Source organism: Impatiens glandulifera, chromosome 7 (genome assembly GCF_907164915.1).
Source record: "Impatiens glandulifera chromosome 7, dImpGla2.1, whole genome shotgun sequence".
Lineage (NCBI taxonomy): Eukaryota > Viridiplantae > Streptophyta > Magnoliopsida > Ericales > Balsaminaceae > Impatiens > Impatiens glandulifera.
In genome coordinates this window covers 50,469,356-50,482,711 of record NC_061868.1, presented here as the reverse complement: position 1 = coordinate 50,482,711, position 13,356 = coordinate 50,469,356, and the positions used below count along the sequence as shown (strand labels likewise).

The 13,356-nt window shown below is 29.3% G+C and overlaps 1 protein-coding gene across 1 annotated transcript; it reads right to left on the bottom strand.

The window, feature by feature from the left end:
* Positions 1-2,078: 2,078 nt before the first annotated feature.
* On the bottom strand, positions 2,079-7,728 carry LOC124910323 (RNA polymerase II-associated protein 3). The gene is made up of 12 exons (XM_047450954.1): positions 7,600-7,728; positions 7,116-7,211; positions 6,486-6,659; positions 6,283-6,407; positions 6,019-6,140; positions 5,862-5,944; positions 4,971-5,135; positions 4,420-4,521; positions 3,671-3,850; positions 3,078-3,172; positions 2,871-2,968; positions 2,079-2,741 (listed from the first exon to the last, which is right to left on the bottom strand). The coding sequence occupies exons 1-12, from the start codon at positions 7,639-7,641 to the stop codon at positions 2,638-2,640; spliced, it is 1,386 nt and encodes a 461-aa protein (XP_047306910.1). The 5' UTR covers positions 7,642-7,728; the 3' UTR covers positions 2,079-2,637.
* Between the last annotated feature and the right edge of the window lie 5,628 nt (positions 7,729-13,356).

Here is a 13,356-nt window from a genome sequence, read left to right as displayed (position 1 = left end):
GAAGGGCGGCCCTTAATGCTTAAGCGGCTGCATAATAACCCTTAATAATAGAAACAATTCAAATAATTCTATAATACTTAATTTAAAGGTTGTTCATTAAATCATTCGATTTTAGTTGAATTGAATTGATAATGATGTGATTTCTACTCATATTATACGGGAAAAATAACTTTTATATTTATTAAATTAGTTCATCATCAAAATAAAAAATTAGTATAGATTGACTTGTAAGTCAAACTCTTTTAAAATAATTGAATAATTGTAATGAACATCGGATGAATGTTATTCTGTATTTCTGTCCCAATTATGTAACAAAAACTTGTGTATGTACCCAATGATATTGGGTATTTGGGGAAAATTATTAAATTCTGGGTCTAGAAATGCAGATTAATTAAATATGGTGAATTTATTTGGTCAACAATTAAATATCTAATCAGGTGCCACACCTCTAGTTAGAAAAATTGATTCATTTTAAATATTTGATTATTTTTATCTTAAAAGTATTTTTCTTCAATTATATATAAAAAAAATATATGTTTCATTTAGAAATAATTGGCCCCATCTCTTTTCAATGCAATATCAAGTCAATCTCACACTTTGATATGACCTACAATATCTCTCAATCTAAGATCATCCTCATGTATCTTATACGTACAGTGGTCATATAATTTTAAATAATTGAAGATGTAATTTGATTTGGCGTTTATATATGCGTTTGCTAATAATATGTTATTGTAATTTTCGTAATAAGTTTACGCAAAAAATTATAATTAAACACATTTTTGCGTTTAAACTTAATTTTCTTTTTACCTCCCTTCTCAACGTTGTTTAAACTTATAATCTCAACGTTTTTTCTCTAATCACTTTTAAATATTTTTCTATTCAATATCTCTCATTTATTTCATTCTTTTTTAATTATTTTATTTATTTTCTCTCATTTATTTAATATATTTCTAATCATTTATTCATTCACTCCATTATTCCAACTATTTTTAATATTTTTATAAAATTATTATAATAATAAAATATACATTTCAAAATACTTTTATTTATTATTTATAATATATATTTAATATATAAAATAATTAAGAAAAATATATCTTTAATTAATTATTTAAAAGTACTTAGAATTAAAATTAATTATATCTTTAATAAAGTAAGAGTACCTTAAAATTAGTTTAAGGTTGAAATATTATGTTAGAAAGGAGAGTTTGAAAATGTGAAAAGATATATAATAACTATTGACTATGATCATGGCCATCGAATAATAGGTACATAAACGAGTGAATCATCTAAATATTTTTAAAAAAAATTGAAAATAGAAATGGAGACAAAAAAAAATATTGTACTTATGAATACCCTAGAAAAATTACCAAAGTTTAATTAAATTTAAAAAATATATATTAATAAAAACTTATAAAGATAATATATTTATACTATTTATTTTAAAATAAACTATTTTTTAGTTTAATTAATTTATAATATGAAAGTAAGAAATTGATATTAATATTATTAAATATATATATATAATATATTTAAAATTATATATTTATAAAAATTAACATATTCATATAATTTATTTTTAATTTAAGTGATCTATTAATATTTAAAATTATATATTAATATAATTTATTTTCAAATATACTATTTTTTAAAATATAAATCATTTATTAATATTTAAAATTAAATTAATAAAAATATATAAGGTTATATATATATATATAATTTTTATTATTAAATAATATTATAAATATAAAATACTAAATAAAATAGGCATATAAACTAAATCAAACCTACACAAGCTGAGATTATATTACCGTATCTGTGAATAAACAAATAAAATTCTTCCCAAATAATATTTGGAATAATCCCAAATAAGGCCAACTCTAAAACCAACCTAATATTAAATTGATTACACCAGACAATTGTACCATATTTTGCCCTATATTCCTTGCTATAGCTTGTCTATTAGTATTAATGCAAGTTTAATATATAAACATGTAATAAATCAAACTAATGGAGCAAGGCAAGGCAAGGCAAGGCGTGATTAAAGTTTGTTGTTGTGAAGTACTTTTTTGAGGTGGTGAATTGTGGAAGGGTAAAAATCATGCTTCCCTATTTTAGTGCTTTTAGCAAAAACATGGAAATGAAGTATCACACTTTTAAAAAAGCAAGCAAGCAGGCAATATGAATTTGGACACTAGCTCAAACTATTATTGTCTGAAAATAAAATACCAATCCAGCAGAACTGCGGACTAGCAATGTGTAAAGAGACAACGTTTTTTTTGGGTTCATTTTGAGTAAATCCCCCAACCTATTTTTGCATTTTTCAAGTTCCAACTCCTATGGAATGAATAGTCCCCAATAAACAACTCTTCACGTGGGGGTTCTCATCATATTTCTTTCCCCTCTCCTCTCTGTGTATGAATGAACCCCATCATGACTTGTCTAGGCAGAAAAAGGTAAATGATGGGTAACCCTAACAGTTACAAGAAGAACCATTTTCAAACAAAATTTCAAAAATGTACATGTTCTGTCATCATCATCATCATCCATCATTTTTCCAAAAAAAAATATATATATTTATTTTTCAATCTTGCAGAGCTCCAAACAAACAAAATAGGTTAACTTAACTGGTCAATGTTTTAAACAGTATCTGGGACGAAGTTCTTCAAGCCTCTCTACATACTCAATTGGCGTCACACTCTTGCCGAATACTTCTTTCCATGTACTGTCGAGTTCTGTCAGAATGAATAAAAACTCACTTAGTTTTTGCCTTTTGGTATTGCAGGCATGAACTGCTTCTAGATTATACATTGATCTCATGTTCAAAAAATCTGCATTTAAAGTCAATTAGCCTAGATGCATACCAGCTTGGTCAGCAGATGAAAGACACATGATGATTGTGTCAAATCTTGATATGCTTGTCAAATTCTCCAAATATCTGACGGCCAAATCCATTTCTTCACTGCCAATAAGACAAAAGGCAAGAGTGAGTGCCCCTGATTGGTAAGGGGTTGAAAACAGGGACCAATATGGTAAAGCAAGAAGATTAAATTGACAAGTATGAGCTTTACCTGAAAAGGATGGCAATGGACCTAACCATGTCAATTAACATTGAGGCAGACAACGCATGTTTGAATATTTGTGGCAATGCAGTTGGAGGCGTAACCTTATGACACAAGAAAATCCTTATTATTTGCTTCAGTCAATGAACATATCAAAATTAGCATTAACAGGAAAGAGAAACCTTCCAAATATCAACCACATGCAAAATGTATCTCAACTCAAATGTGTGAGTCAAGCTAGGGATCTATCATCTAGAGCAAGCAGCACAAAATCTGCAATACTTATGTGATTACCCAACAATTATTCAAAATTCACTTATGCAGCCTGAAGAATTGGGAAAGTAGAGTCCAATAGAGAACAGCATCGTACTTCCAATCAGGTGAACATATAATGGATGTTTAAGAAAATAATTCTTTAAGGAAAGTCATGATACACTACTTTACAACACAAATAAATATATGCAAAGTTCAGAGGCTCCACACATTGGTATGATGGATGAAAACACTGGAAAAGTGAGGAAGATCTGAAATGAACAGAATCCACCATGTGTAGCTCAATAAATTGTCAAGATAATTATCAAGAAAGGACCAGCATTACAAACCTTCAATAAATTGACCTGGAGAGTGCGATCCCCGGAGAGTCGTCGCCAAGTAGACTCAAACTGATAGGCTGTATTAGGTGGAGTGATGTTCTTTGCAGCTTCAACCATCACAAGAGAAGATGCTCGAGTTGCAAGATCTAGGACAGATTCCTTCAACTGTTTCCCAGGTTTTTTAGTATTCTGCAAATTATAGTTCAAAAAATAACTCACATACATATCTTGTTACACGAGGCTAACCATGATTGTATGCCCCATTCCACCAGATTCTCTATTTGTTTAATATTTCTCTGGTTTAGGTAAAAAAAAAAGAGGTAGCAGTTGGCACGTTGAATTTATCGTGATTTTACAAATAAATGTACCACTGCAGAACATATTGTTTATAAAAAAAAGTTGTGGAATTTACTAAAACCGTTGAGAGCGTTGCATATATGGAAATGGACTTCTTTTTCTTTATTTGTAGCATCTTTGAAAGAGCCCAAATCCAAATAAACTTCCACACAGTCATCACAAATGAAGATATGATATGATAAATAAAATATGGGTGTTTCCAAATTGGCAGTACAACATTATGGATCAAATATGAATGCAAGTTAAGTGATATACTTCAAACACTTGCACCATTAATTAGATGGCATGTAATGACTATGTAAAAACATGAGCCACTATCAAACTAGTGAAACTGCAGGAACTTAAAGTCATAAAACCTAAATGATATATACAGTAAGACAAGATTTATCTTATGTTCTGACCTTAGCCATCTTTGATTCAGTGCCAACATTTTCATGAAGAGCAGTGACTTCCTGTTTGTCTGCTCTCAAAGTTCTTGTTTCTGCTTTTATCCCAGATATTTCCTGCTTCATGATAACTTGCCAATAAAAAATCTTGCTAAAAGATCATACATTTAGAATTCAATTTGCAAATACAAATAAACACAATATTTCCTTAATCTATATTCCTTCACAATTTGTCTGGTTTTAGAAACTGTAAGAACTTCTGTCCAAAAGAACAAGAAAGTCCAACTTGAGTCTGAACTATCTTGAGAGCCCTTCCTTTTGTAAGTTTAGCAGGTGCATTGATATACTAACTAAAATAAGTGACAAAACATGATTTTAGAAATACAGGTTAGTACCCATTTATGCTGTCAATCACTAAGTTTCAGAAATACAGGTTAGTACCCATTTATGCTGTCAATCACTAAGTTTCAGAAATAAAGGTTAGTAGCCAAGTAGCATTCTCTAGAGTCTAGACATTCCTCAATAAAGAGCATAATCTAGACTTCAGAGATTAGTAAGATGAAAACCTTCTTATCATCATTTTGTATTGTACTGATTCCTGGCTTTTGAGAAGCATTTGAGACCGATTGTATCGGTCCAGCATTTTCAAGAATGGCTACTTTTGACTTCCTAGCATTTTGCTCCCCTTGCACAGACTTCTTCAGTGATCCAGATGCCTTCTCAAGCAGCGCCTGCAATGTATGTTTTAACATATAGCATCAATTTGCAAGAAGGTAAACAAAAGAAAAGTAACAGAACACTTGTCCAGAAAAAAAGGTGCTTCAGATTCTATCCACTCCGGAAAATATATCATTAAACTAGCTATAATAGGACTAATAGAGAAAAGAGGTACATCCATAATCCAATTTCATCAAAGGATTATATTCATTTGATAACGCACCAGTTTGCAAGAAGGTAAGAAGAGAAAATAACAGAACACTTGCCCAGTGTAAAGTGCTTCACATCCTACAGCTAGTCTATTCCAGACAAATTAGCTAGAATTTATATGCCAATAGAGAAAAGAGGTGGATCCATAATCCAAATCTAGTCAATTGATTATATTAATGTTGCAATATAACTCGTTCATATCTTCAGCTTTTACCTATAATTAGTTGATATAAAAAAAACTTTTTTTTAGCATATTCAACATTCTAAAGTAAGAAAATGCAACCAATTCCAGTATCCAAAACCAGCAACAGTAAACATTGTGCCGAAACTACTTCAACAAGATGTATTTTCATAAATTTAAAGCAATATAATTTTGCAAAGTCCTTGATTTATTATAAAGATGGTAAAAAAAGAAGAAGCAAGTATTCAGGGCAGGAATCAATGCTCTCAAGCATCAAACTTGAATCCAGAATGGAGAATATCGCATTGAGAAGAGTGGAAAGATATATTGGATACTGTGAGATGTTCACCTTCTGATATAAGGCTCTCACTTCAGCATGTTGCTTCTTCAGCTCTTGGTTTTGTGGTTCAAGCCTCAAAGCAAACTCAGCATCTGCATTTAGCCATACCAGTTATTTGTTAAATATAACCAAGAAATTCAGTAAGGAAACTCATACCATTACATACCATCCATTGACTCTTTAAGTTTCCCAAGTTCCTTCCTGACTGTGGATCGTCGCGAGTATGCTTTAATATAACGATCATCAAGATTTAAAGCCTCTGTGCAGTCGTGCTCGGCCTCTTGGAATCTGATCAAACGGTTGTGGTTGGACAATTTTATGTGAAGGCTTGTTAGGACATTTAACAAGAAGTCATATTGAAAACACACTTTATTATCTGCATTTCTTTTTGTATAAGCATCGATGAAGATTAAAGAAGGGGAAGACTTGCCTTTTTACTTTGATATACCCCATTGCCCTGTTTGCATAAGCGACAGCAGTTGGTGACAATCCAATGCTCCGAGAATAACACTCAATCGCTTCTTTGAATTTCTTTTGCTTAAAATAATCATTACCCTGCAATATGCATACATCTATACCAACTTTACAATCAAGAATTTTATAAGAAAGTAGATCGTAAGGAAGTTGTATTACCAGATCTTTTTCTGAAGCGGCACTAGGAGAACTTTCTTCTTTCATGAGAGAACTTGATAATTGTTCGATTGAGTTGTAGTTTTTCAAGAAGTCAGATTGCCTTGTAGTATTTGAATTATCAGAGGGTGATACTCTCTTCACAGGTATTTTATTCTTACCAAAATTCTCAACCATCTGGAACAACAGAACCTCGAGTAGTCAATAGGTATATGCTACAAGTGAACTAGTAATAACATTCTCTTTCAAATCATGTCAATCAATATCAGATTCATAGATTTTAAATGATTGGGTTAAATTACTACAAAATATGCAATAACTAAGCAGGAATTTTGGTTTAACATTACAAAAACATCATTGGAAAACAATTTATCCTACATCCCAGAGTGCAGATTGTTGAAATTATTCATTTCATGAACAAAATTGACCTTTCCAAATTAAACTACACTTGTAAAAGTTGTATTTTATCTTCTAACATAATGAAAGTAAAGAATCAAATAAAGCACAGTTTGAAGTTATTAAAAAAAAGTACATTAAGAGGCCAAACATTCAAATTGTCATCCCCTTGTACTTTAGAAATTTCCGGGTAAGGGTAAACTAAGAGCATATATTTTTTCAATACAAGATCCATACATTTTCTCCTTTCTTAGCTTGTGATTTCAGTTTCTTGTCTTTGTCCTTGACTGTCGATTCCCAATCCTGCAAGTCGTTCAAAAATCCCTGGAAATCCTGGTAGGTGATATAGTTCAAAGAGAAGAGGTAGACACAATGAAAAACTAAAACACAAAATTAAACAAGGAATGTGCAATTCACAATGTAGAATATCCTCTTAACACATTTTATTATCTATATAATCAAAATACTTTACTTCTCACTACTGTTAACTTGTAACTGTAACTACATATTTTACAAGGAAACAATTGATGTTCTAAGACAACATCATCCGCTTCCCGCTCAAAAAGATAACGAGTATGTCCATCGCATAAAATAATAGTCCAGGATGCATAATTGAGAAAACAAAATTGGCGTTGGATTTGATGCACGCATATGTTTAAAAATGCTCAACAAGCAAAACTTAAAGTGAGCAAAACGAGGGGAGGGGGGAGAAAGAGAGTACCAGAGGTTGATCGCGACCGTGCTTGCTCGGAACCCTAGCCATTTAGTAGAGGTTGGAGAGAGCAAGCTTTCAGAGTTGCTGCAAAGATGTTTTTGGAACTTAGCAGGGAGGGAAGGCGAAAATTAGTCTTCAAATCAGATCGTTGTGTTTAGTGGTTTTCTAAAAGCAAACTGAAATCAAATCAAAGTAATTGGGATTTTATTTAATAGCCCATTCAACTTAGCCAGACAGTGAGCAGGCCCGCCTTGGTTCAATGGTCCTGGCTTGCTCCATTAGCCTGTTCCAACAAAATTAAACAATTAATTTGGCTAAATTTGTTTCGGCTTATACTCATCTTATTTTCTAAGTTTCATTCAACTCATAAGCCCAACTTATCTATTTTTATATTTTTAATAATATTATATTATATATTTTTTATTAACTTAATTTTAAATTTTAATAAATTATTTAAATTAAAATTAATTTGTTTTAAAATAAATTATATTTATATATTTTTTTTAAACTAACGAGAATTAGTATGAGACTAATTGTCATGAATTTAGTTCCATTCATAACGCTTGAATCAAACTGATTTTTTTTTTTGGAATTATATGTATATATTAATTTTTATTAATATATAATTTTAAATAAAATCCTTATTAAACAAAAGAATATGTTTAAAAACTATTAAATAAAATTAAAAAATTACATATCTAAAAATTTGTTTAGTGTTTAGTTTTTGAGATTTTTTTTAATAATATAAGTGTACCTTATTTTTTTGTTCATATTTTGTTTAATATGTTCTCTAAAAAATATTATAATTAATATTTTTTAAAATATTATATTATTTTAAATAATGTATAAAAATAAAGTGGAGGGAATAAATCAATATAATAAATTTAGCATATGACCTAGTATTTGTATATATAAAAAATAAGATATATATGTTTAAATTCATGTTTTATTATTATAACTAGCATTTAGCCCGTGCATTTGCACGAGTAATAATATAAAAAACCGTAAAAAAAATTACGGATAACATTTTTAATTTTATTTTTAACCGTTTTAAATTTATGGGTGGGTCAACACATAATCCGACCCAAGTATCCATTTACTCAACATCATTATATATTAGTTAGTTAAAAAGTTGAACTTATATTAATATTAAAACGTCCCGCATTTATCAAATTTGGTGTTTGAATTTAATATATAAAGTCTTTGTACCCTAGTTGGTTAAAGAGTTGTACTTGTTGTGTTAGGTTGCAAGTTCGAAACATACCTCTAGCATTTTTATTTTATTTTTAACCGTTTTAAATTTAAAAACGGGTAAACCCACAATCCGACCCAAGTATCCAAATTAACCACAGCTCTCGACCCGGCAATCCGGACACTTTAAAAATTAAGCATCATTATATATAATCATTATATATATATAGATTAGTTAGTTAGTTAGTTAAAAAGTTGAACTTATATTAATGTTAAAACGTCCCGCGTTTATCAAATTTGGTGTTTGAATTTAATATATAAAGTCTTTGTAGCCTAGTAGGTTAAAGAGTTGTACTTGTTTTGTTAGGTTGCAAGTTTGAAACATACCTCTAGCATTTTTAATTTTATTTTTAACCGTTTTAAATTTAAAAACGGGTAAACCCACAATCCGACCCAAGTATCCAAATTAACCACAGCTCTTGACCTGGCAATCCGGACACTTTAAAAATTAAACATCATTATATATATATAGATTAGTTAGTTAAAAAGTTGAACTTATTTTAATGTTAAAACGTCCCGCGTTTATCAAATTTGGTGTTGAATTTAAAATATAAAGTCTTTGTAGCCTAGTTGGTTAAAGAGTTGTACTTGTTTTGTTAGGTTGCAAGTTCGAAACATACTTCTAGCATTTTTAATTTTATTTTTAACCGTTTTAAATTTAAAAACGGGTAAACACACAATCCGACCCAAGTATTCAAATTAACCACAGCTCTCGACCCGGCAATCCGGACACTTTAAAAATTAAGCATCATTATATATATATAGATTTTGTATCTACTCTAGAGTTAACAATTCGATTTCATCTCAAAGCGGGATCATAAATGTGGTGTCATGCTAGTTTACCTTATTTTAATATATATATATAATAAAAAGAGAAATTAAAAAATAGAGAAAATGAATAAAAATATTAAAAAGCAATAAAGATATAAAAACAATAATATTATACTAAAATAGGATAGAGAAAAAATTGTGGTTTAAACGCCATATATTTATTATAATTTTTTGTGTTAATTTATTATACAAATTATTGTATTAAATTATTATGCAAATACAAAATACTAAAATGATAAGCTGAATCAAATGGACCTAAATCTAAATTCATCCCTTGTTCTTTAAAATTTTAATTAAATTGTTCTTATTTTATTTTATAATATCTATAATTTTGGACCTAAATCTAAATTTATCCCTTTCTTTAAAATATTAACTAAATTATTCTTATTTTATTTTATAATATCTATAATTTTTAAAATACTAAATGAATTTTACTTTAATGGAGTCTACACATACATCCAAAAATCAATCAGGTTAAAAGATTAATTGTTTTTTCTTTGGAATATGTTTAATTATTAAAAATATTAAAAATCGTTTAAACGCAATAAAAAAATATTACATGAGAAAAAAAAACATTACTCAATGGATGATCGAACTCGGAAAATATTTATCAATCTTATCATTCTTCTATTCAAAACATAATATGAGGAAAAAAATGTTTGCCTTAATAAAATTAACTCGAATACCATTAAATGCACCGAGTAACCATAAAATATTCTGACGGTGTTTAAAATTTTGTAGGTAAAATGAACCATGAAGAGCGTGTTATCAACAAAAAGCCAATGTGATATGACAAAATGTTATCTTTTTGACCTACAGCTCACTACACGGATAAGCTACGAGTTTTCTGCGAGATCCATCATTTTTAGAGGACTTCCATAACAATAATGACTAAGAAAGGAGAGAGTGAATCACACTATTTGAAGCCTCGGGAACTCTTGAAAAATATTTGAGAACTCTCATAAAACTTAACCGTTGAGAGACAAAATCTAATACAATCAATAAATTTCACATCCATTCTTATTCTGCACATTACATTAAACAAAAAATCTCAATTTACGTGATCATAAGTTTTTTTTATGTCTATCTTGATAAAAACACATTTTGTCACCTCTTGAATTAGCTTAGTCAACACTCATTGACTATTAATATAACAACAAATATTTGACGACATTTGATTAACTTTATCTGATTACTAGATATAATAATCTTTGACACCCTCCGCAACCTGTTGACCAAATATTTTGCGATAATCTTATTAAAAGACGAAACGAGACTAATAAGTCTAAAGTTCTTCACATTAATAGTCCTTGAAATTTTACGAATGAGACATATCAAAATAGAGTTTCAACTATTGTCAAATGATGATGAAAAACAATATAAATGATCAATTGATACCATAATTCTAGTCTTGAGAAAATACACATCTTCTTAAAATAAAGGCCAAAGTAAAAATGTCGCATCCCAGCGTTTTATCACTTCTACATCCCTTAATGGCCTTCCCAACCTCCTCCAACGAAAAAAGAGCCTCCAACATATTTTTTTGCGTTGTACTAATTAAATAAAAAATCATACCATTCAATTTAGGTTTGACCTTAAATGTCTCCTCAAATAAACCCTTATAAAATTTGAAAATACTCGTAAAAACTTTTATTTCACTATCATGAACTTTCCCTTTGATCGAGATCAAATTAATCCAATTATTTTTTTTTGCTTTCGCGTTAGAGATTCATAGAAAATTTTGGTGTTTATATCTCCGACTCTTAACAATGTAGCTCTTTTTGTTGGTGTGCAAATTTTTTCCTCCTTACACATATCGAACAACTCACTAACAATGTGAATCTGAGAACTAGCCTACTCAGCGGAAATTTCACAAATCTCCTTAGGCTCGTCAATGACATTAATTTAATTACAAAAGTCATTGATTTTAGCACAAATAAAGCACGATCTCCCACGAACCAACTTTTGAAAAGATTACACAGATTCCTTAAGTTTATAAAAAGGTTACTCGATAGAGAATCAACCGATGTCTTATTCGTCCACCATGAATGCACACGTAGTGTAAAGTCTTTCTTGATCAACAATTTATTTTCGAATCTAAATGGTCAACATATTCCATTTATCATTCGTCGTTCCATCATGATCGGTCGATGATATGAACAACATGTAAGGACCTTTTGAAATATATTAGAAACCTCTCAAAAAATGATTCATTGATTAGAAATCTATCGATATGAGAATGAATGTGACCCCATTGTCATTACCTTTACTAAAGGTGAATTGATCGCCTTTCAAAGGTAAGTCGATAAGTTCAAGGTTTTCAATTGTCTCTAAGAACTCGCGCATTATGTTAATAGGTTTATATGCCCATTTTCTTTTAGATATGGATCTAATTTCTTTCATGTCGCCCGCAAAACAATTGGTAAGTCCTAGAGACTAGCAATGTTATTCATCTTATTAAAGACATATGTTTTGTGATAGAAACGATCCATACACCGTAGAAATAACCAATTATAAATTATCCACTCGATTTCTTAATTAATTGAACATTAACCGAGTATATACTCAAATTAACATATATTTTCTCCAATGTTCTAAATGGCGGTAGGCAATGGTGAGATGGTAAGTGACTACCTACTGCCTTAGGTGCCTAAACGGTTGAAATATTTTTACTATATAAGTATAAATAAATTTAAATATAATAAAGATATTCTATAATTACCATTTTACCAAAAATCAAAATTAATATTAATAATTTATCTAACATAGTAACATTTAACAAAAATAAGACTATAAACATAAATAATCTTCTAAATCATATATATATATATATATATATATATATATATATATATATATATATATATATATATATATATATATATATATATATATATATATATATATGCATCATGAACTACATTTATAATTCTCTCATAATCGGACTAAAAATTAAAAAGAGAAAGGTAAAAAGTCATTTTATATAAATAGTGAATAAATGGAAGGTAAAAAGTATTTTTTATTATATATATATATATATATATTAATATTAGAAATTAATTAATTAAAAATAATAAATAATTAAATGACCGCCTCATATATAGGCAGGGCGGTGTAGGACCGCCATTTAGAACACTGATTTCCTGATACATGCCGTCATTCCATGGCACAACCTGACATCCCTATAGAATCAAGAGTCTCTCAACCACACCAACGTCAATTACATAGATCCTTAACGATGCATTAATCCATTTTTTAAATTTTATTCTCACTAAAACAATATATATCACAACTAAGGGTTCTCATTAATGACTTAATAATACATCTAATCAAACTATCATTTAACTCATAAATGTTCCAACTAATCATATTTCCAATCATAAAATCTAGTTGGAATAACCACGCTTTTCTACTTGCATATAACCCTACGGTAAATCATTTAGTTTTTCAGCTGACAATGTTGATAATTTTTCGATGAAGTTGAACTTAGGTGAAAAGTCGACGTGCACATTGGGTCACATTTTAGTCTCTAATTCAACGACTTCCTTCATTGTGGATTTGTTTTCATTCTACGTCATATTATGTATCGAGAATTCTACTTGGATATTTTTCTTGACATCAAAATCTGTCTTAGAAACATTGATTTTTCATTAGACACATCATGAATGAAAACTAGTGATT

Excerpts from the sequence above, each read along its gene's own strand:
- LOC124910323 (XM_047450954.1), bottom strand. The coding sequence starts at position 7,641 with ATGGCTAGGGTTCCGAGCAAGCACGGTCGCGATCAACCTCTG. Across the intron at positions 5,945-6,018 it reads ACTTAAAGAGTCAATGGATG|ATGCTGAGTTTGCTTTGAGG; the intron begins GTATGTAATGGT and ends GGCTAAATGCAG. Across the intron at positions 3,851-4,419 it reads CTGAATCAAAGATGGCTAAG|AATACTAAAAAACCTGGGAA; the intron begins GTCAGAACATAA and ends TATAATTTGCAG.